At 42.6% G+C, this 27,605-nt stretch overlaps 1 protein-coding gene across 1 annotated transcript in view; it reads right to left on the minus strand.

The window, feature by feature from the left end:
* The window catches only part of GIPC2 (GIPC PDZ domain containing family member 2), a 65,411-nt gene extending 59,661 nt beyond the window's left edge, over nt 1–5,750 (minus strand). Inside the window, exon 1 of the mRNA XM_027874091.1 lies at nt 5,496–5,750. Coding sequence (XP_027729892.1) covers nt 5,496–5,750 — 255 coding nt within the window. The remainder of the gene's footprint in view (nt 1–5,495) is intronic.
* Between the last annotated feature and the right edge of the window lie 21,855 nt (nt 5,751–27,605).

Raw genomic sequence — 27,605 nt, forward strand, 5'->3', positions numbered from 1 at the left:
AACAGGCTGACTTCAGAAAAACCTGGAAAGACTTGTATGGTCTGATGCTGAGTGAAGTGAGCGGAACTAAGAGAACGTTGTACACAATAATAGCCACATTGTGTGATGACTAATATTGATAAACTTAACCCTTCCCAGCAATACAAGGATCTAAGACATCTCCAGAGGCCTTGTGATGGAAAATGCTGTCCACATCCAAAGAAAGAACTATGGAAGTTGAATTGCTATTTTTTTTTCCTTTCAGTTGTGTTTTGTTTCCTCTTTCTGATGGTTCTTCCTATTGGTTTTAATTTTTGTTTACAACATCGCTAATGTGAAAATATGTTTAATATGAATGTAAATGTATAGCCTATATCAGATTGTGCACCATCTTGGGGAGGGTGGTGGGGAGGAAGGGGGAGAAAAATTTTCAACTCAAAAGCATATGGAAGTGATTATTGATAAATCAAAATAAATTAATATAAAAATAAAAATTTTTTTAAAAAGTCACACTCTGAATCCTCCCCATCACTGAGCCTTAACATTTCAAACAATGAATCAAAAATTAGGGTAAAAAGAAATATCCTCTGTGAAATGTGTGTCCATTTTAAGTGGGTCTGTGCAGCAATGCCTGTCCATGTGGAGTTTCCTTTTAAAATCAGCAAGCAAGCTTTATGTGACCAGTTCCAGGACAAACATTGAATGGGAATTTAATGAACACCTTCTCCACATCTTCCAGGACAGTGCTGGACATTTTATATAAGAAAAGATGGAACCTGGGGTTTTCATTTCCCCCGTTCTCTAGACAAGATTCATTTTCACAGGATTCTTCAGACAAAGCTATTCACATCCTCACTGGCCGGGGCCCAGAGCAAGGCCAGGCCTTTCTCTTCCCAACACTTCTGGCTCTGGTGACCCAGATGACTGCTCAAAAGCCCAGAGTGCCACTGTCCTTTCTGGGGGAGTGGGACGGGAAGGGAGTGTGCTGCCAGACACTTCTCTTTTAATAAGTTACTTTTCTTTCTAAATGATCAACTGAGTTCCTCGCGATGGAATGAACAATAAACTAACCTAATGATGCCTTTCATCTAGTTTGTGAGGCTTGGGGATTTTTTAATCTTTTTTTGCTTGTTTGTTTGTTTAGACCTGAGACACCATTGAGAGGCATTAACGCCTTGGGCTAGAACTTGGTGTGAGAAATGTGCACACCTATAAAAAAAAGTATCCCTGAACTCCAATGCTGCCCACAGAAATAACCTATTTGATCCATTCAGCCCTCCTCTAGTCAAAGAACAAAATGATAACAACTTATATTTAGGAATCAAGTAAGATAGGTAGATGTTATTATCCCCATTCTACAAATGAGCAAATTGAGGCTCAGAGAGTTGAAGAAATTTACCCAGGTTTGCACTCAAAAACTACCACTCAGGTCCTTCTAATGCCCAGTTCAGGGCTCTATCCATTAGGCCACGTCCTATGAAGTCTCCTCTCTTTCAAGAGTACTAGGCCACAGGTCCTAGACTTGGAAGACTCAGGGGTCATCTGGCTTAATCCTTTCATTTTAAAGTTGAGGAAAGTGGAGTCTAGAGACATGAAATGATTTGCCCAAGGTCAGGCAGGTCAAAAGGGACAGGGCTAGGATTCAAACTCAGGTCCTGTAATTCCAAGGTCAGCACCCTTCCTCTGTCCCAGGAGGCTGGAAGGGATGTCCCCCAAAACCTCAGCCAGACCAACTGACCCATCTGATCAGCTGGGTACCTAAAAGTTGGGTTATTTGTTTTGTGTGGCTTTTTAGACTTTTGGCATGTGGAATTTTCACTGAGGAAAGACAGTCCGTACATCCGCCACTGTTCTGTAACTGATATTCTAGAGGCTAAAGGACTTCCTGGTCTCTCAGCCAGTGGGTGAGAGGGGAGACCTGAACCCCTGTCTTCCAGGCCAACTCTCTTCCCCCTTCTCCATGTTATAGATCAAAGGATCAGAGAGCTGGAAGGGACCTCAGAGCCAATCCAACCTCCTCACTTAACAGATGAGGAAACTGAGGCAAACAGACATTAAATGGCTTGCCTATGGTCACACAACTGGTCAGTATCAAAGGTGGAATTTGAACCCAGGTCACAGTTTATAGGCTCTCATTCAGAAATTGCTCTTGCGTGTGACTTTCCTCATTTCTCTCCCTCACTATCATAAAATAACTGGTTTTCTGGACTTCTGTCTGCTGCTGGGCACTTCTGCAGGCCCTGAGGAGCTCTGAAATGTTACACTGAAAGTTCCCTTTCATGTTCTTTGTCGGAACGTTGCCTTGACCTCACTTTTTCCTCAGCAAAAATGCAGAAACAATAGGAAAGGAGAGATGGAGGGCTATGCCCCTGGGGTCAGCTCAAAGCCCTGGTGGTGCCTTCCCACTGGTTCAAGGCCACCTGGCCTTTGGACTGTTTCTAGGACTGAGGAGAAGATAAGGTCCCCCCTGGCTCACACCAAGAAAAAGTGCTTGACACCTTCTCCCGCCCTTGCCTGTCACCCCAAACAAACAGGCAGCAAAAACAGATCTCACAGTCCCTCTATTGGTGCCTACTGGGTGCCGGGCCAAAGCTGAATGCTTCAGTGTCTAAACGTCCATTCTACAAACCCAATTAACCAAACCATCAGCTGAGAAAGTCAACCTCTTTTTCTCCAGGCATAGTTTGTCTATGGCAGATGCCAACCCTATGCCAGTGCTGCTGACTATCCTTTGAATAGTAGTTTGTGTAGCAGATTCATTCAATCAATCCAGCACCTGCTAACCACTAAGGATACAAAAAGAGGCAAATGACAGTCCCTGCCCTCAAGAAGCTTACAATCGAATGGGCCAGACAATATGCAAACAAATATATAGAAAGGGAGCTATAGATAGGACAAAGAAGAAGAACTGAAAGAACCCAGGGCCGAATCACAGATATCGACTGTGTGAACTTGGACAAGTCACCAGCTCTCTGAGACCCCCACTACTTCTGAATCTTATACCTTCCCAGTAAGACTATCACCCCCACATCATATTTCCATGATGTCTTCCCCTAATTAGACTGTGAGCTCCTTGAGAGCAGGGACTATTTTTTTTTTGCCATTCTTTGTATTCCTGATGCTTAGCACTGTGCCTAGCACATAGTAGGCACTTAATAAATGTCTCTTGACTTGATTTGAGCCTCAGTTTCCTCACCTGTAAAATGGAAATAAATAATGCCTGTGCTACCTACCTGCTGTGGGCAGCTTGAGCGCTTCACTGGTAATTTAGAGATGTCAAAACAAAGTGACAAAGGCTGATGCCATATTGGGTAGACTTTCTGGGGCTACTTTCTGGGAGGTGACAGACAAGGGACAAGAGTGACTAGCCATCATGGGAGGCCACAGTCAAGAGTCATCACAGAAGGAGGGACCGGCCTTCTCCTCCCTTCCTCTCAGCCAACTGAGCCTTTCCCTCTGACACTACCTTCTTTCCCCTCGTCTTCGGCATGTACCTATTTGTTTACATGTGTCTCCTCCCTTCCAATGCCCGCTGCTCCTTGACAGCAGTCTCTGGTTTTGTCTTTATTTCCCTAGCACTTAACATAGTGCCTGGCAAACATCAGGCACTTACAACAGCACGCTTGTTGATTGACTGGTTGGTCGATATGGATGAGATCACAAATCCATTGGAGCCTCACGGATGCCATACCAACAGCCTTCTGCACGGCTCAAAGCCCGACAGAGATCTTTACTCTAGAACTGGAAGGAAGCTTCCAGGCCTTCAAGTGACACGTGAGGAGCCCGAGGCACAGGGAAGGGAAGGAACTTAACCAAGGTCATTCGGGTAGTGAGGCTAGCCTTAGAATTAGCGTTTCAGCCCAGGATGGCGGCGCGATTCCTCAGTACTCAATGCTTCTGGGTCAGGCGTTATCATCACTGTCCTTTCCCTCTGTAAATTAAACTGCTTAGACTGGTCTCACGGTCGCAGCGACCCATTTTTTTCTTGTGGGGTGGGGGCGGGGTTGGGGGGAGTAATGCTGCAAACAGCAAGGGTGAGAGGAAAGGGAAGCTGCTCTTCGTTTGGCTCTGCTGGGAGATGGCACCTCACCTGGCTCCCCAAGTGCTGCCGAAGCAGGGCCTCTGGTCCCTCCGGGAAGAATCTGAGCGGAAGGTGGAAGCCTAGGCCAGGAGGTCCTGACTGCCCTCCCCCTCACAGGTGCTCACAGCCAAAGGGCAGACCCCTCACTCTCCGGCCAAGTACTCGGACCTTCGGATTGGCGTCGGGGAACAAGGACCATTTCCAGAGCCTCCAAGACCCTCCAGCTTTTATCCTTGTCTCTCGCATCTGGGACCCGGGAGCTGGGTTTCCCGTCTTCCAACCTGCTCCAGGCAAATTCCTACTCTTTTCTCTACCGGCCCTAGAACCTCGTGCACTGTGCCTTGCATTGATTTTTAAACTCTCAGGGAACAGAATTTCCAGAGTGGAAACCCCTGCAGCATGCAGAGAAGAAACTCCCTTGTAGACTTGGAGTGTGAGCTGCTGACAGGTTATTTATTAATTCGTCTAGTGTGTCTCAGTCCGATTGACCCCTGGGCTTCCTGACTCCGAGACCAGCTCTAGCCACTGCCCCACACTGCCTCTTAAGAGAGCACTTTTAATGCATTATTACTTTAAAAGTGTGGTCCAGGGGCCCCTTTCAGGGGGTCACTGAGATCAAAACTATCTTCATGGAACACTAAGAGGTCTGAACGTCTAAAATGGTAAATACAGATGGACCACCCATAAACCAAAGCGGGGGAGGGGGCATTTGGGCCTCAGTCGTTTGTATGAGAGTGAGAGGGTCCTGAGACCAAAAAGTCTGAGAGCCGCGGTAGGATTCATTCCACCTCCATAAGAGTCTACTGGCGGCGTGATTAGCTGCTTCACAGGGAAGGGAAGAGGTCTGTCAGGCCCAGGAAAGCTGAGCGACTTGACTCCTGGATTCAGGAATTAATAAATGTTGAGAGATGGATTGTGGACTCTGGTCTCTGCTGACTCCCAGGCTCCTGCCCTCCTTGACTATGGCCACGACGGCCTCTTTCCGCCTGCCCTCCGCCGAGGAGGGTAGCTCTAAAGCTGAAGATAACGTCTCAGGCCTCCCAGTCGGACCTTCTCATTGGGCTGATAAGGAAATTGAGACTCTGGAAGCCTAAATGATTTGCCCGAGGACAAAGTGGTCGGAATCTTCAAGAGGGATTTGAAGCCAGAAAGGGAAGTGGGTTTGAGTCCCAGGGTCTGTCCTTTACTCCCTGGGAGGCGAAGGCAAGTCTCAAGTCTCCAGGTCTCAGTCTCCTAATCTGAGGAATGAGGGGGCCCTACTGGATGGCGTCTGAGGTGGGTCCCTCTCTGCCCTCGAGGCACAGGGATCCTGCCTCCAGAGCCGGGGGAGGGGGTCTGCGGCCATCTGCGGGGCATCGAAGGACAGGCAGCAAGCGACAGCCAGCCGAGGCACCCGGCACCCGGCACCCGGCACTGACCCCGTGTCCTTCCTTACCTCGGAGGGCGAGATCTCGAACACCTGGGCGATCTTGGCGTAAAGCTCGTGGATGCTAGAGAAGCCCTCCACTGTGCCCGTGGCGCTGCCGTGTGCCAGCTGCGTGTGGAACACCAGCTTGGGCTTGGGCTTGGGCTGGAGCTCCAGGGGCAGGGGCCGGGCGCTCCCAGTGCTCCGAGCGACCCGCTCGCCCTCCATCAGCTTGGACGCGTCCTTGGGCCCGGCTTTCTTCTTGCCCCGAAGTCCCAGCGGCATCTTGGCTGGTCAGGGGGCGCGGTTGGGCGGGGAGGGGGCCCCACGGGGTTCCGGGCGTCCGGGCGTCTGTGCGCCCGTTGGGGTCAGGAAGCTGGCACAGGCAGCCGCGTCTTATCGGACCCGCAGCGACAGCGGCGAGGACAGCGGACTTTGCTCTGAGAGGCCCGAGGGCAGGGCCAGAGGGGCTGGGCAGGCCTGGGCTGGGTGTGCCCCAGGTGAAAGGCGGACGCCGGCCAATGGAAGCGAGGTGTCGCCTGCGCCTTCCTCCTTGGCCAGGCATCGCCTCGGCCCCACGGGCCTCTCCCGCTCCGACGGCCGCTGCGCCTCTGGGGAGTCAAGGGAAGCGAGCCAGGGGGGTGCTCCAGGATGCAACCGAGGGAGTGGAGCCAGGGAGAAGATGGGACTTCAGGGTGAACGGTTCCGGTCTCCATGACAGGACTGGAGTTAGAAATCCCGCCCCGGGGAACCGGGGCGAGGCGCGCTGGGTGAGGGGGCTACCCTCGGTCTCCAGGATCCCCGGGAAGGATAATAGGAAAATACGCGTCAAACATGGCTTCGAGTGCCTAACTGGGAATCAAGAGGTTCCCCTGTCTGACACTCGCTGTGTGTCCTGGGCTCAATCGCCTGACCCCTCTGAGCCTGCGTTTTCGCAGAGTAGAAGGAATGGAAAGTCGGAAGAAGCCTCAAGCGCAGTCTAGTTTAACCGAAACAGAAAAAGAACCCGATAATGAAAGCGAACTGCCCCCGCCCCGTCTTTCTGAGGTAACCCCTTCGGGACAACGTCAACCAATACCGGCCTCTTGGCAATTTCCCCCATTCGTGGCCCCGGCTCCTTCTTCCTAGAGCCCAACCGGCAAGCCTGATCTCCCTAATTCCACAGAACGAACAAACCCAGCTATCGCGAGCCGCAGTCCCCAGCCTTCCCTTCTCCGAAAGGAACATCCCCGATTCCTTCCTCAGATCCACTGCAGGCCCCGACGCAAACGGGTGATCCTACATAATAGCTGTGGTGCCTCCCTCGCCTGGGGTTGGGAGAGTCCTGGGCGAGCGGGTCTATAAGCGGATTTGCCCACTTTAAAGTGCAGTGGAAGTGCCGGTTTTACTCGGGCCTTGCACTTTGGTTTCTTCCCAGTGGGAAACTGAGGATTCCTTACCTCCCTCCAGCGATGCCCATCAGCAGCTTGTCTTCGAGTCTTTGTTCGCAAGCCGTCGGGGGCACGGGCAGCTCAGTGACTTCATTACTCAGGGCCCCGGAGCGTGTCGGCGTCAGGGGCAGGTCTTTACCCCCAGGCTTTATCCCCAAAGACCTCGGCTGGCTCACACCTCCTGTACCACGCGCCTCTCCAGACACCATGATAAAGAGCCCACATTAGCCAAGGACCTTCTGGCTGGCTGAGGCTGATGGCTCCAACCCCCTTCCGCGCTGTCACCCCAGGAGAATGTGAGCTCCCTGAGAGGAGGGATCGTTTCTCTTTTGTCCTTTTATTCCCACTGATAGCTTAATGAATGCGTGGTGGCTGATTGAGGAAAGAAGGCAGAACGAGTGTTATCTCCATTTAATGGATAAGGAAACAGGTTCAGAGAGAGGAGGTGATTGGCCGAGATCACGCAGTTTATTTATAAGGAGGAAGAAATTAAGAGTCCAAGAGGCGGCCCAGGTGAGGGGGAAAGTTGCCTTGTGCAGGCACAGGTGGAAGGCGATGTTTGGGACAGATAGAAGATGGCAGGCTAGAGGGACGCTCTTCTCACCTGAGAAAGCTGGCTAGGAGACGATGGCAGGGAGAGCTGCTGTCGGGCAGCGGACGAAGCTCCTTGCCCCGTTCTCTCAAAAACAAGCTGGCCCCAGCTGGCGATGGAAGGAAGGCACCAGACACAAGTTCGAGGAGTGTCTGGCTCCTCGTCTTATGACTCTTCTGCCCTTCCTGACTAAATGCCTAGCAAAGGCCTCCACTTGCTTTCTTCCAGCTCTCTTCTTCACTCCTTCGGATCTTTTCATTCCGCCCAAAGTGACCTCTCCAAAGTTACTAAGGATCTCAGTGGCCAAATCCAATGGCCTTTTCTCAATCCTCATTCTCCTTAACCTCTCTACAACCTTGGGCACTGGAGATCGTCCTCTTCTCCTCCATGCTCTCTTCTCTCCAGGTCTTCCAGACACCTCTCTCTCTCTCCTGGTTCTCTCACCATCTCTCTGGCGATCCTTCTCTGTCTCCTTTGCTGAGTCCTCAGCCAGATCACTAACCCTAGGTGTCCCTCAGGGTTCTATCCTGAGCCCTCTTCTCTTCTACTGAAATACTACTTCTCTGGTGATCTCACCAGCTCCCATGGATTTAATGCTGAGAATTCTCAAATCTACCTTTCCTGCTTCTCTGTTGACCTCCAGTCTCAAATCTCCAACTGCCTTTCAGATATCTCAAACTGGATGTCCAGTAGACATCTCAACATGCTCAAAACTAAACTCATTCTCATTTCCCTTAGCCTCCCTCATATTACTGTCAAGGGGACCACCATTCTCCCTCCTCAGGCTCTCAATCTAGGTGTCCTCTCGGAGTTCCCATTATCTCTCAACTCCCATATCGAATATGGTGCCAAACCCTGTTGTTTCAATTTTTATTACATCCCTCAAGTACAACCCCAGTTTCTCCCACTCCAGTCCGTTCTCTATTCAGCCACTAAAGTGATTTTTCACAGGTCTATTTCACCCCTTTACTCGATAAACTCTAACTCTGTCACTTTTGATATCAAATGCAAAATCCTTTGCTTGTCATTCAAAGCCCTTCATAACCTGGTCCCCTACTCCTTTTCCAATCTTCTTACATCTTACTCCTCCCCAAGAACTCTTTGATCCAGTGACATTCATTTCCTGACTGTTCCATGAACAAGACCCTCCATCTCTCAGCCCTGGGCATTCTCTCTGGTTGTCCCCCATGCCTGGAATGCTCTCCCTTCTCCCCTCAGACTACAGACCTCCCTGGCTTCTTTTAGTGCCAACAAAAATCTCATCTTTTACTGGAAGCCTTTCCCAGTCTGTCTTCATTCTAATGCCTTTGCCTCTATTCATTATTTCCCATTTATCCTGTATGTAGTTTGTATGTAATTGTTTGTGTGCTGTCTCTCTCTCATTAGATTATGAGCTCATAGAAGGCAGGGACTGTCTTTTGCCTTTTTTTGCATCCCCAGTCCATAGCCCAGTGCCTGGCACATAATAGGAACTTAATAAATGTTTATTAATTGATTGACTAATCACCATTACTATTGGTTGTTGTCCTTCATTCTCAAATACAACCAAAATTATATCACTATGTGTGTGTCAGACTATGGCTGATCAGTCCAATATGAGCTCAGAATATTCTACCACAGGTGGGGCACAAATAGTCCATGTGAACATTTGGGGTAGATTCTCTAAATCTGGGCATCTCACATTTCTTTTGAGCTACTTCAGTTCTGCTTTGCTCATAGAGCACAGCACCTTCTCTGATGAGGGCACGCCATGCTGGGCGGTCCTGTGATCCTACGCCAGTGTCTCCCATCTCACACAATCAATTTCAAAGTTCTTATAGAGCCCATGAGAGTGTCCTTGTATCACTTCTTCTGACCACCATATGAGCGCTTGCCCTGTGTGAGTTCTCCATAAAATAATTTTTTTGGCAAGCCTATGTTTTGCATTCGAACAACGTGGCCTGCCCATCATAGTTGCGCTCTCTGCAATAGAGTCTGAATACTTGGCAGTTTAGTTCAAGAAAGAACCTCAGTGTCTGGTATCTTATCCTGCCAGGTGATCTTCAGAATCTTCCCAAGATAATTCAAATGGAAGCGATTCAGTTTCCTGGCAAGGAGCTGGCAGACTGTCCAGGTTTCACAGGCATACAACAATAAGGTCAGCACAATGGCTCTGTAGACCTTCAGTTTGGTAGTCAGTCTAATACCTCTTCTCTCCTACATTTTCCTTCAGAGCCTTCCAAACACTGAGCTAGCTCTGGCAATGCATGTGTCAACCTCATTATCAATGTGTGCATCCCTGGAAAGTACACTACCACGGTAAGTGAACTTATCCACAGCATTCAAAACGTCTCCATTTGCTGTAACCGACGGTTCCACGTATGGATAGTGTGGTGGAGGCTGACGGGAGCACCTGTGTTTTCTTGGTGTTAATTGTTAGGCCAAAATTAGCACAAGCAACAGAGAAAATCGATCCATACTTTGTTGCATCTCAACTTCAGAGGCTGCATCGAGTGCACAATCATCTGCAAAAAGATAATCATGCACCAACACTCCCTCCACTTTAATCTTGGCTTGTAGCCTTTTCAAGTTGAAGAATGTACCACCACCATTACTGTAAGCGGATATGCTAATGACGCAGATAAGCAAACACATAAAGAAACAACATCAAATTTCTCAGAAACATAATCATGATTCAAAGGACTTTTGCTTTTATTTTCTGCCTAAAAGGTATACTAGCAGCAAGATCATTGTGTTACTCAAGGTGTTATATGCTTGAAATCAGATCCATACATGTGTGTGTGTGTGTGTGTGTGTGTGTGTGTGTGTGTCTTTGTGGCATAGTGGATGGAGTGATGGACTAGGAATTAGGAAGATCTGAATTTCCATCCCATTTCTGACACTTTCTAGCTATGTGACCATTGACAGCTCACAATCTCTCTGAGCTTCAGACAACCCTCTAAATACATGAGAATGGGAAGAATGGGGTGGGTGAAAATTAAGGGAGGGATGAACCTTAAGCAAAACAAACGTTACTTAAAATAAGCAAAAACATTTCCAGTATCCCTTTTCATAGTGGCAAGAACTGGAAACTTAGGGGTGCCCACCAACTGAGGAATGGCTGAAGAAGTATGAGGCATGGATTGTGGTGGGGTGCTATTGTGCTGTAAGAAATGATGGAGATTGTTTCAGAGAAACCAGGGAGGACTTGTATGAACTAATGAGGAGTGAGGTGAATAGAACCAGGAGAAATTTATATACTGACAATATCTGAAGGATTTAGGAATTCTGATCAATGTAATGACCAATCACAATTGCAGGGAACTCATGATGAAACATGCTACCCACTTCCTGATAAAGAGGTGATTTTTTTGTAGGCATTTTTTTGGACATGTCCAATGCGGGAATTTGTTTTGCTTTTGCTTGACTATTCGTGATTGTAATGGGTTTTGTTTTTTATTCTTTCTTATTGAGGAATAGAGGAGGTAGGAAAGAGAGGAGGAATTTTGTTGATTGAAAAAAATAATTAAAAATAAAATACATAGGATTACAAAGGACACCAATTATACTGAAATCCAGTGTTAGAAAGAGGAAAAACAAAAGTTGACTGTAGCTACTAAGGCGAATACACAGAGAACTCATCAATCAATTTCAACTCTTGAAAGATAAGCACAGGAGTCGGAAGCAAAGAGTGGTAACAGAGGATGGGTACCAATGGCATGTGAGCTGAGGTTGCTGAGGATAGATGGCTAAGGAACAAAAAGGAGATTTTCAGGTCTGTTGCGGGAAAGAGGAAGATTGAAGATTGTTGCTGGGATGCCTAGGACAGCGAGTAACTAAGCACTGAGAGCAGAGTGGGCGGCTCAGTCCTTGTTGCCTTCTGTTTCCTGTGCCAAGAGGAATGACCTTTGGACAGTTGGGAAAGGACAGAATGAAAATGACTGACGGGAAGTTGATATCCAAGATTAACAGGGAGACTGGAAGAGAGCCCCTAGCTTCTCATAATGAGTTCCAGTCACCTGGACCAGATGAACTACATTGTAACAGACCAAAGGGACTGGCAGACAGGCGTGCTAATCTACCATCAGTGCTGCATGACTAGAGAAGGGCAAATGTCCTTATTTCACAAAGAAGCAAGAGAATAGGAGTGGTACCCTAAGGGGGCGCCAGGAATGCTTATGCACAAGTTTCACAAGGTGTGTCTTGAAGTTTTGAAAGCTATGTTATTTCAGAGGAAATCGTTTAAATATAAAATTTACCTACCCAGCATATGTACTGTGGTAAGTATAGTATTCAAAAAATAAACAGAATATACTAAATTCAAAACAAACTGTACTTTGAACTCACAATGAACTCTACAAAAATGGTGGGTCTTCTTGAATGGAAACCACACCTATCCTCACCCACCTGTTCTCCTAGAATGTTACCAACTTAAAGGTTCTAGGTTCTGGATTCTAGCCCTTAAGGAACACTCTGAGCCAAAAGGCTGGAGAACAACTGGAAGAGAGCCTGCAAACTCTAGGCCTGGGAGCTTGACTTCTCTTCTGGCAAAATTCTAGACCACATGATTAAAGAGATAGTAAGTGAATCTACTATTGGTCAAAAAAGGGCCCAGACATCAAGTCTCTTGACCCCCCCCCCATGGACCCCACCCAAGGCCTCATCCCCTGCCCTTCCTCCCTCATCCCCGAGGAAGAATATTAAATAAACTTAGGTTGGGGAGGGGGCAGGGAGTGCAATTGTCACTGGGTGAAGTGTGACGATCTACTGTCATTGGGCTAGTTACTCTCCCCCTTCTCTTTTCTGAATCCCTGTGCACCTAGGAGAAAGCAGGTTTTCCCTGACATCACTCCTCATTGCCTCTGCTGTACCCTTATCTGGTTCTGCCCTTTGGAATCCCATTCCGTTGTTACCAAATGGCCCTTACTGAATGAGTTATTTCTCTCACTCCCCTTTCATTTCCTTGCAATCAGTGAAACCTGGTTCCTTCCAGAAGACATAGCATCCTTGGTTGAAGCGCTGACTAGATGTTCTTCTCGTGCCTGCGGACCTATTAGATCAGGAGGGAGAGGAAGCCTGCTTCTCATCCTCCTTGCCACTCCCAGACCTCTCCCTTCCATTCAGCAACCTCTTCTCATTTGTACTTCTATCTATCCAGACCCTGGTGGCAGTGGTCACCAGCTCATTTGTCCTCCTTCCTCAAAGAGTTCAGTGCAGACTTTCCTTCTAGCTCTGCACTTATCCCAGTATATACTGTCAATGTACACTGCAACCAGTCTCACAGAGTCTAGAGAGGCTCAAACATGGAGGGGCTTCCCAGATCATCATTCTTCCTCATTCTCTTGACCTACACCTTCATTCTCCCTCAGCCACAGATGAGGATGACCATAGCCTTGATTGCTTCAACATCCACAAAGGTTCAACCTCCAAGATCCAATACTCGGAAGTTCTCTCTGACTTGGCAAAGTCCATTGCTAGCACTAATAGGTTTAGGAGGAAAATGAGATCAGCAAGTCCTGGCTGGTCCTGACCTCAGTATCTTCTATTCTTCACTTCCCTTGACCCTCTTCCGTGTCCAGATCAATTTTATGTCTTGTTGATTCTACTTGCACAACATCCCTCCTACTTGTCGCAGTTTCTTCGTCACACAGTCAACACTCTAGTCAACCCCCATCACCTCTCACTGGACTATTGTAATAACCTCCTCATGGGTCCCTCTACCTCAAATCTGTCCCCGATCCAATCCATCTTCCAAACAGCGACCAAAGTGGTTTTCCTGAAGCACAAACTTGACAAGGTGATATTCCCTCTCCCCATTCAATAAATTCAAGTGGCTATTCTTTCCCTCAAGGATTAACTCTAAACTCCTGAGTTTGGGAATGAAATGACTTAGTCCCTTCCTGTCTTCTTACACCTTCCATGTCTCCTCTATGTCCAACTGGCCTTCTTGCTATTTCTGATACAGAACTTTTCCTTCTTCTCCCTGTGCCCCTAGCTCTGGAATATCATGTGGGATAGCACATGGAAGCAAGAACATGTGCTTACTTGGGTGAGCCTGGGACAGGACCTCAAATGCCAGGCTGCCTCTCCTGTTTGGTTGTGGCCTGATTACCAGACACCAACCATCGAACCAAAGAAATGAAAGCTCCTATCTTCGGCAGCTACATTGGAGAGCTCCAATATCCTGATGGGATCCTACTAGAATCTGAAAGCCCAAGCTATGCTCTGAGTGGGCAAGAGACCTGGACCTTGAGTTGCTGCTCAGACAGTGCAAACTGACAGGAGAGGAAAATCTGTTCATGAGTTTCCCAACCGTCCCAGGAATCTTTCCTACAGTCCAGGAGAGCATAACAGAAGTACTGGGCGATTGTTTGATTCTTTTGTAATATTAACAGTAGTAGTTAGTTTTTATTAAAGTGTGTGAGGCATTGTGTTTTACAAATAAACTCAAGGTACAGAAAGAGACATGCAATTTTGGACATGACCACTGTGTAGATTTTTGTTTGATATCAAATGAGAATGTTTATAAAGTGTTTTGCAAACATTAAAACTCTTTAAAACATTAAAACTATATAAATGCTAGCTAGTGTTATTTGTTGTATGTAAACTTTTTAATATATATGTATGTGTGTATACACACATACACACACACACACACACACTTTTTTTTTCCTTTGGACATGGCCAGTGTGAGGGCTGGGGATGGGAGGAAGAAAAGGCAGATTTTTGTGGACTGAAAAACAAAATTTAGGTGGTTTTTTTTTTTAAAGAATATTGTCCATGGTCTCCCTTCTCAGACAGAGTTGGCTTGGACATGTCTGATTCTGCAGGACAGATTTATCAGTGCCTCAGTTGTTCTCATTGCCCATTTCTAAGGGGAGAAACTGTGCATGACAGCCTTAGTGAATAGGAATCAACCCAGAGTTGTCAGTTGTCCAGATATGTCTATTGGCATGGCTTTACAAGGGGAGAGAGATGCCTAGATTGATGTGGGGCATGCAGGTGACCAAGCTCCCTTACACATTGATATAACATTCCTCTTCCCAATCATTTCTGACTGTAATTCTGATCAGAGAACAGAACTAGACAAACCAGAGAAGTTCTAATTCCTCAGGGATGGGTGGATGGGTACATGGCCCATTTTTACATATCCCAGGAGTGCCCCTTCTCAGACTGAAAATAACAGTGGCAAACGAGAGCACTTTCCTAAATGCCTGTGAATTTCATCCAGATACACAGAAACACAATGAATAGATCCGTGGTTTTAAATCCCTGAGGCTTGATTGCTTAAAACGGAACCTTTGGTGCACACCTTCCAATTCCCAGTGTTACTTTAATGTCATTCATTTGATGATGGCTAAGAGGAAAGAAATCCTAGGAAAAGATTGTAGGTCAATGCCTTAATAGTTTCCTTTCATACACAATCTAGGAATGAATGGTTTGGATGCTGGCAAGGGTAGACAGCTAGATTAGAGGGTTCCTCTGTGTGACATGCAATGTTTTGTTGGTGATTCTGTTTTTACAATTAACCCTTGCCCTACCACTACTACCCAGGGGATGTGCACTGAAGCTAAATTCACTAACACTAAGAAAAAGGGCCTGTTTCCATTTTTATCTATCCTGAGGTACTGTACTAGTATACATAGGCATAATTTATTAGGATATTGGAGCTGCTCTAAGTTCTTTGCTAAAATTGTATTCATAATGTCTTTATGTGCTTTAAAAAATTTTTTTTAAATTTTAATAATTTGAAGTTGAAGGTATGATGGGAAGAAAATCTGTAAAAAGCATTTAGAAGCAAACTGAACTTTCATCTCACAGCTGATTTGGACTTTAATTCTGTCAGTCATTCATTCATTGAACAATTTACTTTCTTGTCTTATATAGGCATTTTTTCATTTGTCCCAGGAACTGAATGGGAATACACTGTGGAATGCAATCGTCTTGATCCATAATTAGTTTGCTTACAATTTTTTCTATGATAACCTAAAATTGATATTTAAAGATACCACTAAGGACTTTATGTAGAACTTGTAGATCGGAGATTCTAAATCTGAAGTCAATCAATACTTTTTCTATAGCTTGAGGACTATTTCAGTATAGTTGATTTCCTTTATAAGCCTGTGTATTGTATTTTCTGCACTTAAAAACACCCTGAGAGAAGTTCTACAGATTTCAGTAGATGATCAAAGAGACCCACCCACAACACACACACACACACACACACCCACACAAGTAAAGAACCAGTGCTGCAGATGAGGTTTCCATCCCCCAAACCTGGGAAGAATAAGGAGATTACTTTGGTTGAAGCAAAGGATTCTTAGGATGGACAAGTAACACAGGTCAAATTAAACTTCAAGGAATGACAAGACCACTAAGATGCTTGAATAACCAGAATTCTCCTTTACATTCCAGTTTTAAGGATCTATCACAGTGAAGAGATACTCACAAATATTTATTACCTTATTTAGGAGGAAGAAAAGTATGACAAAAGATTATGACAAAGGTTTAGTACACACAACAGCATCACCAACACGATTGTATTTATCCCAAAGTTGGTATAGATTCAAATCAATTTCTTACATCTTTTATAAATACCTCTGTTACTATATCATTTTAAAAAGTGCTTTTCAGGATACCTAAACCTACAGGCACCACAAGATTGAGAGTTCTAAATCAAATGTAACCCAATCCCCAGGGCCCATTGGTGTGAAACTTGCTCCTCTTTGTGGAGATGAAATCCCTGCACCTGAACAAAGTCTCTTGAGTCTTGGGACTCTTCTGACTTCCATCCTCAAGAGAGAAGATGGACAATGACAAGCCTTCTTCAAGTTGATGAAGGGATAAAAAAAAAACCTGAGGAAGAAGCTGACATGAGAGGAGTTGGTATTATCTACCTTCTCTCTTGAATATGAAAGCCAGAAGAGCCTGAAGAGACTGCATCTCTCCATCAATGAAAAGAGAGTCCTCCATCAATGGGCTTTGGGGCTCAAATTACACAATGGATTAAATTCTCTTCACAAGATGCAAGAAAGAAGGGTAATAGATATTTTAGAAAATGCAACCAACAGTCTAGTTAATAAATTATTTCACTGTATATTCCTTCTATAAGCTTTTCCTTTTTTAGACTAGACTATGTTCTTCATCTGAATAATGTCAAAACCAAGACTCATTCTTTCCCAAATCCTTCTTAGCCTGCAAGACCTACCTACAGGAAGACCTTGTGACAACAAGAGGAAAAGGTGTTCTATAATCTCTGCACAGTGCTTTCTTGAGCTAGAATATCATTGCTTCAAGTTTTGTTCCAAGAGGCACATGTCCAGTATTTCCAAGTTGTGTATTTTCTATTCAAAGAATATTCTTAACTTAGATTTCAATTTCTAACTGAACCACAGTCTAAATGGAAGAACATTGTGAGATGCTTCACATGTGGTTAGTAAATGAACCCAGGAGGAGGAGATGCCCTGCAGTCAACTTGGAAAGCCACCTTTGATATCCTACAGTCAAGAAGGGATGGGTGTCATTACTCTTCCAGCATTTAGGTGGATTCTGAACAGAACACATTAAATATGGTTTAAAATGCTGCAAACTGGGATTTTTGTTTATTTCATTCATCACCCCAAACAGAAATCCGTAAGATGTCATATGTGATACAGACCACATATATGTGGTGCTCAATTACAAAAGAGCTCCCTTTATTTGCACTAAATTAACAGAGCTCATGGGATCCCAGACTCTGAGCTAGAAGGGAGCTTAGAGATAATCTGATCAATCCCCTTCATTTTCTAGATGGAGGCTATGAGGTCCAGACATGGCAAGAGCCTTGTCCACAGTGATATAGGGAAAGCTGGCAGAGACAGGACTCAGATATAGCACCCACAACTAAAGTTCAATGTGCCAAGTTAGGTTCCTTCCATTGGACCACTTCCTCATTTTATAAATAAAGTGGAGCCCGAAGAGGTTGAGTGATCTGCTCAAGTCCTCTGACTTACAATCTAGTGTAACATAATGGTTATTTCAGATAGTTTTGGAGTCCCTCATTTGTTCATAAGCTACCAGGAAGCGGGTTGGCTCATGACAGAAGCATGTAAACAGAACTATACAAATATAACAATTTATCATCTTTGCTCTCATCTTAACTTTGAAAGGAAAATCAAAAGATAATAAATTATATTTATGTTACTAAACAACCAGCCAGGAGAACTAACTTCCCTGATATTCTATTGTATTTCTATTTTGCTCAACCACATGGAATATTTATTGTTATTCAGTCATTTCAGTCATGTCCGACTCTCCATGACCCCAGTTGGGGTTTTCTTGGCAAAGATACTAGAGTGGTTTGCCATTTCCTTCTCCAATTCACTTTACAAATGAGGAAACTGAGGCAAACAGAGTTAAGTGACTTGTCCAGGGTCATAAGTGTCTGAGGCCAGATTTGAACTCGTTCTTCACATGAGCTATTTCCATAGTTTCCATTAATGTGCAGCTCATGTTACTTAGTATTTCAAAACGGTGCTGGTTTAACTTATATTGATTAACATTATAAATGGCACAAAGGTCATAGGTTATTAGTTTTTTTTAATTTAATTTCATTTTCCATTCCAAATTCTTTCCCTCCCTCTTCCCCATCCCCCATCCATTGAGCAGGCAAGAAAAATGAAGCCCTTTCCAAATATGTAGAGTAAAAGCCCAGGTTACCCTTTTTTTTCTTTTTTTTGAATTAATAAATTTATTTTTAGTTTTCAACATTTACTTCCACAAGATGCTGAGTTCCAAATTTTCACCCCATCTCACCCCTCCCCCCACCCTAAGATGGCATGCATTCTGAATACCCCTTCCCCCTAGTCTGCCTTCTCTTCTATTTCTTCCCCCCTTCTCTTATCCCCTTCCCCTTCTATTTTCCTGTAGGGCAGGATAGATTTCTGTACCCCATTTCCTCTATTTCTTATTTCCCAGTTGCATGTGAAAACTTTTTTTTAAACATGTGTTTTTAAAACTTTGGGTTCCAAATTTTCTCCCTTCCTCCCTCCCCATCCATACTCATTGAAAAGGCAAGCAACTCAATATAAGCTATACATGTGCAGTTATGCAAAACACTTCCATAGTAGACATGCTGTGAAAAACTAACTCTATTTCCCTTAATCCTATCCCACCCCCCTCCATTTATTCTATTCTTTCTTTTGACTCTGTCCCTCCTCAGAAGTATTTGCTTCTGATTACCTCCTTTCCCATTCTGCCCTCCTATCATCCCCCTATTCTCTTGTCCCCTTCCCCTCCTATTTTCCTGTAGGGTAAGACAGATTTCCATACCCAATTGGATGTGTATGTTATTCCCTCCTTAAGTCAAATCCTATGAGAATAAGATTACCTCATTCCCTCTCACCTTCCCCCTTTTCCCTCCACTGAGAGCCTTTTCTTTTGTTTTTTTTTTGTGAGATAATTTACCCCATTCTACCTCTCCCTTTCTTTTTCTCCTAGTATAATCCTCTCTCACCCCTTAATTTTATTCTCCAGATATGACCCCTTCATCTTCAACTCACCCTGTGCCCTCTATCTATCTGTCTATCTATCTATCTATCTATCTATCTATCTATCTATCTATCTATCTATCTACCTATATATATATAATTTTTTCCCTCCAACTACCCTAATACTAACAAGGGTCTCTTAAGTTACAAATATCATCTTTCCATGCAGGAATGTAAACAGTTCAACCTTAATAAGTCTCTTATGAGTTCTCTTTCCTGTTTACCTCTTCATGTTCCACTTGAGTCTTGTATTGGAAAGTCAAATTTTCTATTCAGCTCTGGTCTTTTCATCAAGAATGCTTGAAAGTCCTTTATTTCACTGAATGACCATTTTTTTCCCCTAAAGAATTATACTCAGTTTTGCTGGGTAGGTGATTCTTGGTTGTAATCTTATCTCCTTTGCCCTCCGGAATATTATATTCCATGCCCTGCAGTTCCTTAATATAGAAGCTACTAAATCTTGTGTTATCCTGATTGTGTTTCCACAATATTTGAATTGTTTCTTTCTGGCTGCATGTAATATTTTCTCCTTGACCTGGGAACTCTGGAATTTGGCTACAATATTCCTAGGAGTTTTCCTTTGGGGATCTCTTTCAGGAGGAGATTGGTGGATTCTTTCAATTTCTATTTTGTCCTCTGGTTCTAAAATATCAGGGCAGTTTTCCTGGATCATTTCTTCAAAGATGATGTCTAGGCTCTTTTTTTGATCATGGCTTTCAGATAGTCCAATAATTTTTAAATTCTCTCTTCTGGATCTATTTTCCAGGTCAGTTGTTTTTCCAATGAGATATTTCACATTGCTTTCTAATTTTTCATTCTTTTGGATTTGTTTTACAGTGTCTTGATTTCTCATAAAGTCACTAGCTTCCAATTGCTCTATTCTAATTTTTAAGGAAGTATTTTCTTCAGTAATCTTTTGAACTTCCTTTCCCATTTGGCCAATTTTGCTTTTTAGGGCATTCTTCTCCTCATTGGCTTTTTGGACCTCTTTTGCCATTTGGGTTAGGCTATTTTTTAAGGTATTATTTTCTTCAGTATTTTTTTGGGTCTCCTTTAGCAAGCTGTTAACTTGCTTTTCATGATTTTCTTGCATCACTCTCATTTCTCTTCCCAGTTTTTCCTCTACTTCTCTTACTTGCTTCTCAAAATCCCTTTTGAGCTCCTCCAAGGCCTGGGAATGATTCATATTTTTCTTGGAGGCTCTGGATGTAGGAGCTTTGACTTTATTTTCTTCTTCTGGTTGTATATTTTGATCTTCTTTGTCACCAAAGTAAGATAATATAGTCTGACTCTTTTTGTGCTGCTTGCTCATGATCCCAACCAATTACTTGAGTTTTAAACTCTTTGTTAAGGTAAGAGTCTGCTTCCAATGCGGAGAATGTACTGTCCCAAGCTTTGGGGGTTTATACAGCTGTTTTCAGAGATACTTCTAGGGACCTGTAAATTTTCAGTTCTTCCAAGATGCTATGATAAGGAGCGAGGTGTTTCCTCTCCACCATCACAACAAGCTCCAGCATGCCAGTTCTCCTCCTCCCCCCAGGACCGCCTCTCAGAATTGTGACCCAGATGCAAGCACGGGCAAAGCAAGAGATTCCTGCCTCAGCACTGACAAAGAGATCCTTGCAATCCCCCTCTGATTGGCCACTCGATTCCCCCTCAGTCTGTGGGCCAGAAGCTGAGGAGGCAGCCGTTGCCCTGGTGGTGGCTGAGACCTAGCTTCTTCTCTCGCTGCAGTCACAGACTTTTCCCATTGACCTTCTAAGTTGTCCTTGGCATTTGTTGGTTGAGAAGTCTGGAAACCACCACAGCTGCCTGCGATTCAGTCCCCTGAGGCCTGTTCCAGGTTCGCTGCAGCCTGCGCACCCATGCCGAACTGCGCTCCTCTCCCCGCCTGGGGCGATATACCTTTCTGATCAGCCATCCAGGTTGTCTTTGGCTGGAAATTTGTTTTACTCTGTTTTTTTGTGGATTCTGCTGCTTTAGAATTTGTTTAGAGCTATTTTTTACAGGTATTGGGAGGGGTTTGACGGAGAGCTCAAGCAAGTCACTGCTTTCACTCTGCCATCTTGGCTCTGCCCATGTTACTCTTTCATATCACTGACACAATGCTTAATTTTCTTGCTGGAACTTCAGATACTTCAATAGGTATTTCATTCTCATGCATCGAGAAGTAAAGTACCCAGAATGACAGATGTGGTATTTCTACTAGACTATACTGACCACATCTGGAAGACTGTATCTAGCCTTGGATTGAATTTAGTCTTTGAGTTCAGACAAGTTAGGCCTGATCAGAAGACATCTAGGCTAATGAGACAATTCCGACTTCCTGCCATACACTGAATGGTTGATAAGATTTTAGATATTTAATATAGTAGAGATTTAAGAGGCACATGTTTATTTCCTTAACTTTTTAAAGATGGCCCAGCAAGAGAATTTTAATTGTTCTGACTGGCCTTTGAGGACCTGACTAGGACCACTGAGTCAAAGTTACAGTGAGGCAGACTTCTAGCTCAACCTAAGCCAAAGCATCTAAATAAGTAAAGCAGTTAAAAAGTGGCATGATCCCAACTCCCACAACTCTATCTTGTTGTAGAACCTGAGGATACACTGCACATCTTGGAATCCCCAGAGCGCTTCCATAGAACACTCTTCATTAATTCATTCCACAGATACTTATTTGTTTCCTCCTAAGTTGGATCCTGGGCAGGCTAGAAAAATGAGCAAGGCCCAGTCTCTGTTCCCACAGAATAATGAAAGGTCAGTGGCTTGGATCTGACCTTTCCAACTACATCCCAAGTCCCCATCCCTTGCACAAAATCAATGAGAATGCAGGGGAAGAAGGTAAGGCATCATCCATCATTCATTGTTTTCACTGAAAAGTCACTCAGCATGGGATGGCTTCATTCATCTCCTTAAGTCACGGCTTTACTTTCTCTACTTGGAATGAACAAATGGAGATAATAAGAATCCCCTCCTTCACAGTCATACTATGGCAAGTGTTTGTTAAAATTTGGTAATATCACATATGTATATATACATATATAGACACACACATATATACATATATATGCATATGTACATACATATATAACTAAAGGGAAAGAAAAGCAAGGCTTATAGCCTGAATTAGTCAAGTAACTTCAGTAGTGTGGACTGGTCCTTTCAAAGCAAATATCTATACCTATCTCTTTTATATGTATAATAAAAGTTCATAATAATATGCTGAACTGACAAGACGAGTCAGAATTTCCAGATGTTTGAGGTCTTCTACTCTTGCCTAATCTAATCACGTGTTTATGGAGCATTTAATTTAATTTAAATTATGATGTGTTCATTTTGGTAAAAAACAAAACAAAAAACACAACAAAACCAAAACTCCCACGGCTTTGAAACTGGAAATTTCTACACTATATAAAAACTTCTACTTGAAATACTTGGAACAATTTCTAAGTCATTACTATAGCAACAAGCATATAGAAATTAACATCAATAACATGTTTAGTTTATGCATAGATCAAATCCATGAGTTGATAAAGTTGCCAAAAATCACGTCTGATCTCTTTATGACCAAAGTCACTATAACATACACTTTTTTTTGTTTAAGCTTTGGTTAACATTACCTACTTATTTTGAGGAATATTTGAAGCAAAATTTTAGTAAGACAAAAAAGTTGAATTTTTCTTTTTAAAAATTTATTTTAAAGTAGCAGAGATTTTGTAATTCCTTTTTTTTTTAGTTCCAAATCCTCTCCCTTCCCTAACCCCTCTTATACCCAATGAGAAGGCAAAAAAAAACCCAAACCTAATATAGGATGATACAAAACAAATTTCCTCATTAGTCAAGTCCCACCTCCACCCCCCAAAAAAAAGAAAAAGAAAGAAGAAAAATATATACTCCAATCTTCACTGAGTTCATCAGTTCTTTATTTGGAAATGAACAGTATGTTTCATCATGAGGAATTATGGAATTGGGATTGTGGTGTGTCATTGTGTTGATCAGCTGTTAAGTCTTTCTTAGTTGATTACCCTTGTAATGTCACAGTTATCATGCAGATTGTTCTCCTGGTTCTGCTCACTTCACTTTGCATCAGTTCATACAAGTCTTCCCAGGTTTTTCTGAAATCATCTTGCTTGTCATTCTCATAGCACAATAACATTCCATTACAGTCATATACCACAGCTTGTTTAGCCATTCCCCAATTGATGGACATCCAATTAGTTTCCAATTCTTAGCCACCACAAAAAGAACTATTATATTTTTGTACATAAGAGTCCTTTTCTTCTTTCTTTGATCTCCTTGGGGTACAGTCCTAAGTTGTATTGCTGAGTCATTGGGAGTGCACAGTTTAAAAGCCTTCTGGGCTTAGCTCCAAATTACTTTCCAGAATATTGGACTAGTTCACAGCTCTACCTACAATGGATTATTAGTGAACCCATTCTTCTACATCCCCTCCTGCATGTCATTTTCCTTTTCTGTCATCTTTGGCAATCTGACGGGTATGAGATTGCACCTCAGAGTTGTTTTAATTTGCATTTTTTCTAATTATTAATGATTCAGAGCATTTTTTATGTCACTATTGATGAATTTGATTTCTTCCTCTGGAAACTGTCTTTTCATATCCTTTGACCATTTGTCAATTAGAAAATGACATTCTTGTGAATTTGACTCAATTCCCTATATATTTTAGAAATGAGGCCTTTATCAGATTTGTGGCAAAGATTTTCCCCCTCCCAGTTTCCTATTTTCTTCTAATTCTAGTTGCGTTGGTTTTATTAATACAAAAACTTTTGAATTTCATATAGTTAAAATTCTCCATTTTACCTCCCATTAACCTCTCTATCTCTTCTGTGGTCTTCCCCAACCACAGGTATGATAGGCAGTTTCTTGCCCGTTCTATTAATTTGCTTCTGATGTCCGCCATTATGTCTAAATCATACACCCATTTTGAGCTGTTCTTGGGATATGATGGGAGATGTTGGTCTATGCCCAGTTTCTGCCTGTCTACTTTTCAGTTTTCACAACAATTTTTGTCAAATGGTGAGTTCTTGTCTGAATATCTGGGATCTTTATTTGCTTAGGGGATATTGTGTACCTAATCTGTTCCACTGATCAGCATTTCTCTTATTTAGTGCCAAATTATTTTGATGATTACAGCTTTGTAGGAGAGTTTGAAATATGTTAGGTCCTGCTGGGCCTCCTCCCTTCCCATTTTTTTCCCCACTGATTGCATTGATCCTCAAGATGAATTATGTTGGGTTTTTTTTCTAACTATAAAGTAATTCTTTGAGAGGTTGATTGATATAACACTGAATACATAAATTAATTATATTAGGTAATATTGCCATTTTTATTATATTGGCTCAGTCTACCCATGAGTAATTAATGTTTCTCTAATCATTTAGGTCTGTTTAGATCTTCGTGTGAACTGTTTTGTAATTCTGTTCATGTAGTTCCTCTGTGTGTGTGTGTATTGACAGATAGATTCCCAAGTATTTTATACTGTCTCTATTTATTTTAAATAGAATTTTTCTTTCTATCTCTTCCTGCTTGATTTTGTTGAAATTACACAGAAATGCTGATGATTTGTGGGGGTTTATTTTATATTCTGCCACTTTGCTGAAGTTGCCAATTGTTTCAATTAGCTTTTTCAGTTGACTCTCTATGGTGTGTTAGATAAACAATCATATCATCTGTAAAAAAGTGAGTTTTGTTTCCTCTTTATTTACTCTTTTATTTTTGTTCCTGTCTTGTTAGAGTCAGAATTTCTAGCACAATATCAAATAGTAATAATGATGGACATCCTTGCTTCACTCTTTATCTTCTTACAAAAGCTTTTAATTTATCCCCATTACAGAGAATGCTCACTCTTGGTTTTAGGCAGCTACTGTTCCCTCAGATGAACTAAACCCTGGGAAAGACTTTAATTTGGAAAGGCCAAGGTCACCCACTGCATCCTGGGCCTTTGCCAGTCCTCTTGACTTTTGTTTTGCCACTGGACTCTAATGACTCTGAAGGAAAAAGTGAAGCTCTGCCTCACTGAAATCCAGTTCACTTGCAAGTCAAGAGATAGCTATTATTATTTTCAGGAAAGCTCCATTTATTCCTGTGTTTTCTAGTGCTTTTAATAGAATTAGGTGGTGTATTTTGTCAAAAGCTTATTCTGCATCTATTGAAATAATTGTGATTTTTGTTATTGATGTGGGTAAATTATGCTGATAGTTTTCCTAATACTGAATCAGCCCTGCATTCCTGGTATAAATCTGACTTTGTCAGAGTATGATCTTGTGATATATTTTTGTAATCTTCTAGCTTGTATTTATTTAAAATTTTACATCAATATTCATTAGGGAAATTAGATCTATAGGTTTCTTTCTCTGTTTTGACTCTCCCTGGTTTAGACATCATGACCATATTTGTATCATAGGACTTCTTTACCTTTTTTTTTTTTTTAAACTTACATAGTATTGAAACAAACTGCTCTTTAAAAGTTCGGTAGGCTCTGGAGTCTGAAGGACCTGAGTTCAATCTGGCCTCTGACACTTACAAGCTGTGTGACCTTTGGCAAGTGACTTAACCCAGATTGCCTCAAAAAAATAAAAAGTTTGGTAGAATTAGCTTGTAAATCCATCTGGTCACATTTTTTTTCTTCCCTTTCTTAAGAGAGCTCACGTATGGCTTGCTCAATTTCTTTTTCTAAGAAGGGGCTATTCAAATATTCTATTTCCCGTTCTGCTAATCTGAGCAACGCATATTTTAGTAAACATTTAGCCATTTCCTTTAGATTGTCAGTTTTGTCAGCACGTAGCTGGGCAAAATAATTCCTAATAATTGCCTTCATTTCCTCTTCATTGGTTGTGAATTTATCCTCTTCATTTTGGGTACTGGTAATTTGGCTTTTTTCCATCCTTCTAAGATTATCTAATATTTATTTTATTGGTTTTTTTAAATCAGTTCTAGTTTTACATACTGGTTCAATGTGGGTTTTTTTTCCTTTAAGCTTTCAATTTGGTTAATATCTCCTTTGCTTTTCAGATTTCTGTTCTTTGGGGATTTTTGTTTTTTCTTAGTTTAGTTGCATGCTCAATTCCATCCGCTTTTTTTCTCTTTTATTGATGTAAGGGTGTAGCGATATAAATTTTCCCCTAAGTATTGCTATGGCTGCATCCCACAGATTTTGGTATGTTTTCTCATTGTTGTCATTATCTTTAATGAAATTACTGGTTCTTTCTATGACTTTTGACCAATTCATTCTTTAGGTCTAGAGTATTTCGTTTCTAGTTAATGTTTAATCTATGCTTCCAAGGCCCTTTATTGAATGTTACTTTTATTGCATTATAGTCAGAAAAAGATACTTCATGATTCTACTTTACTGCCCTTGTGGGTGAGATTTTTATGATCAATTCTTGTGAAGGTGCACAGCTGAGAAATAGGTATATTCTCTGGAAGTCTATCATATCTAACTTTTCTAAATTCTACTAATGTTCTTAACTTCTTACTTTATGGTTAGATTTACCTAGTATAATTTTACTGTTGTTTTCCTCCTATAACTACATTTAACTTTCTTTCCTTCGAGAATTTGGATGCTATGCCATTTGGTGCCTATATGCTCAGTATTGATATTGTCTATGGTACCTTTTAGCAAAATGAAGTTTCCCTGCCCTGTTTATCTCCTTTAATTAAGCCTATTTTTTGCTTTTGCATTGTCTGAGATGGTTACTTTTTTTTTAAATTCAGCCTAAGTATGACATATTCTGTTCCAGACCCTTACTTTAACTCTATGTGTGTTTCTTGCAAAGAATTCGTTTTTGGATTATTCTGGTTTCTAATCTGTTTCATCCTTTTCTATCTTATGGGTGATTCATCCCATTTATATACATAGTTAAGATTGCTATGTATTCCCTCCATCCTTTTTTCTTGTACTTATCCTTCTTTTCACTCTGTCCCTTCCTCAAAAATCTGTTTTGCTTCTGATCACTGTCTCCCTTAATCTACCCTCTCTCTTATTTCCCCTCTCCCCTTCTGTTTACCCTTTGCTCTCTTCAGGTAAGACGGATTTCTGCACCCAACTGTGTATATGTTTATTCATCTCTCTTTGAACCAATTTAGATGTGAACAAGGTCCAAATATGGCTCCCACCATTGCCTCCTCTGCTGTGTAAACTCTTCCTCGAATACCCCATTTATGTGACATTATCTCTCCCCTTCCTTCCTCTCCCTTCCCCTCTCTCAGTGCATTCCTTTTCATCACCCTTCCATTCTTTTCTTGAGATCATCCCAACAGAACAGAATCACACATAAGCCCTCTGTCGAACCACACTCCCTCTAACAGCCCCAATGATAAAGTTTTACAGGGCATCCTCTCCCCATATAAGAATGGAAACAATTTAACCTTGTTCAGTACTTTAGCATTTCTTCTCTCTCATGTTTCCCTTTTTATGCTTCACCTTTGGTCTTTTCATCAGGGATGTTTGAATGTGTTCTATTTTGTTGCATGCCCACCCCACCCCCTTATCCTATAGGATTATGTTCAGTTTTGCTGGATAGCTCACACTTGGCTGTTATCCTAGATCCTTTGCCTTCCAGAATATCATGTTCCAAGTTCTCCATATCTT

Source organism: Vombatus ursinus, unplaced genomic scaffold, assembly GCF_900497805.2.
Source record: "Vombatus ursinus unplaced genomic scaffold, bare-nosed wombat genome assembly UNPS02014804.1, whole genome shotgun sequence".
In the NCBI taxonomy this organism is placed as follows: domain Eukaryota; kingdom Metazoa; phylum Chordata; class Mammalia; order Diprotodontia; family Vombatidae; genus Vombatus; species Vombatus ursinus.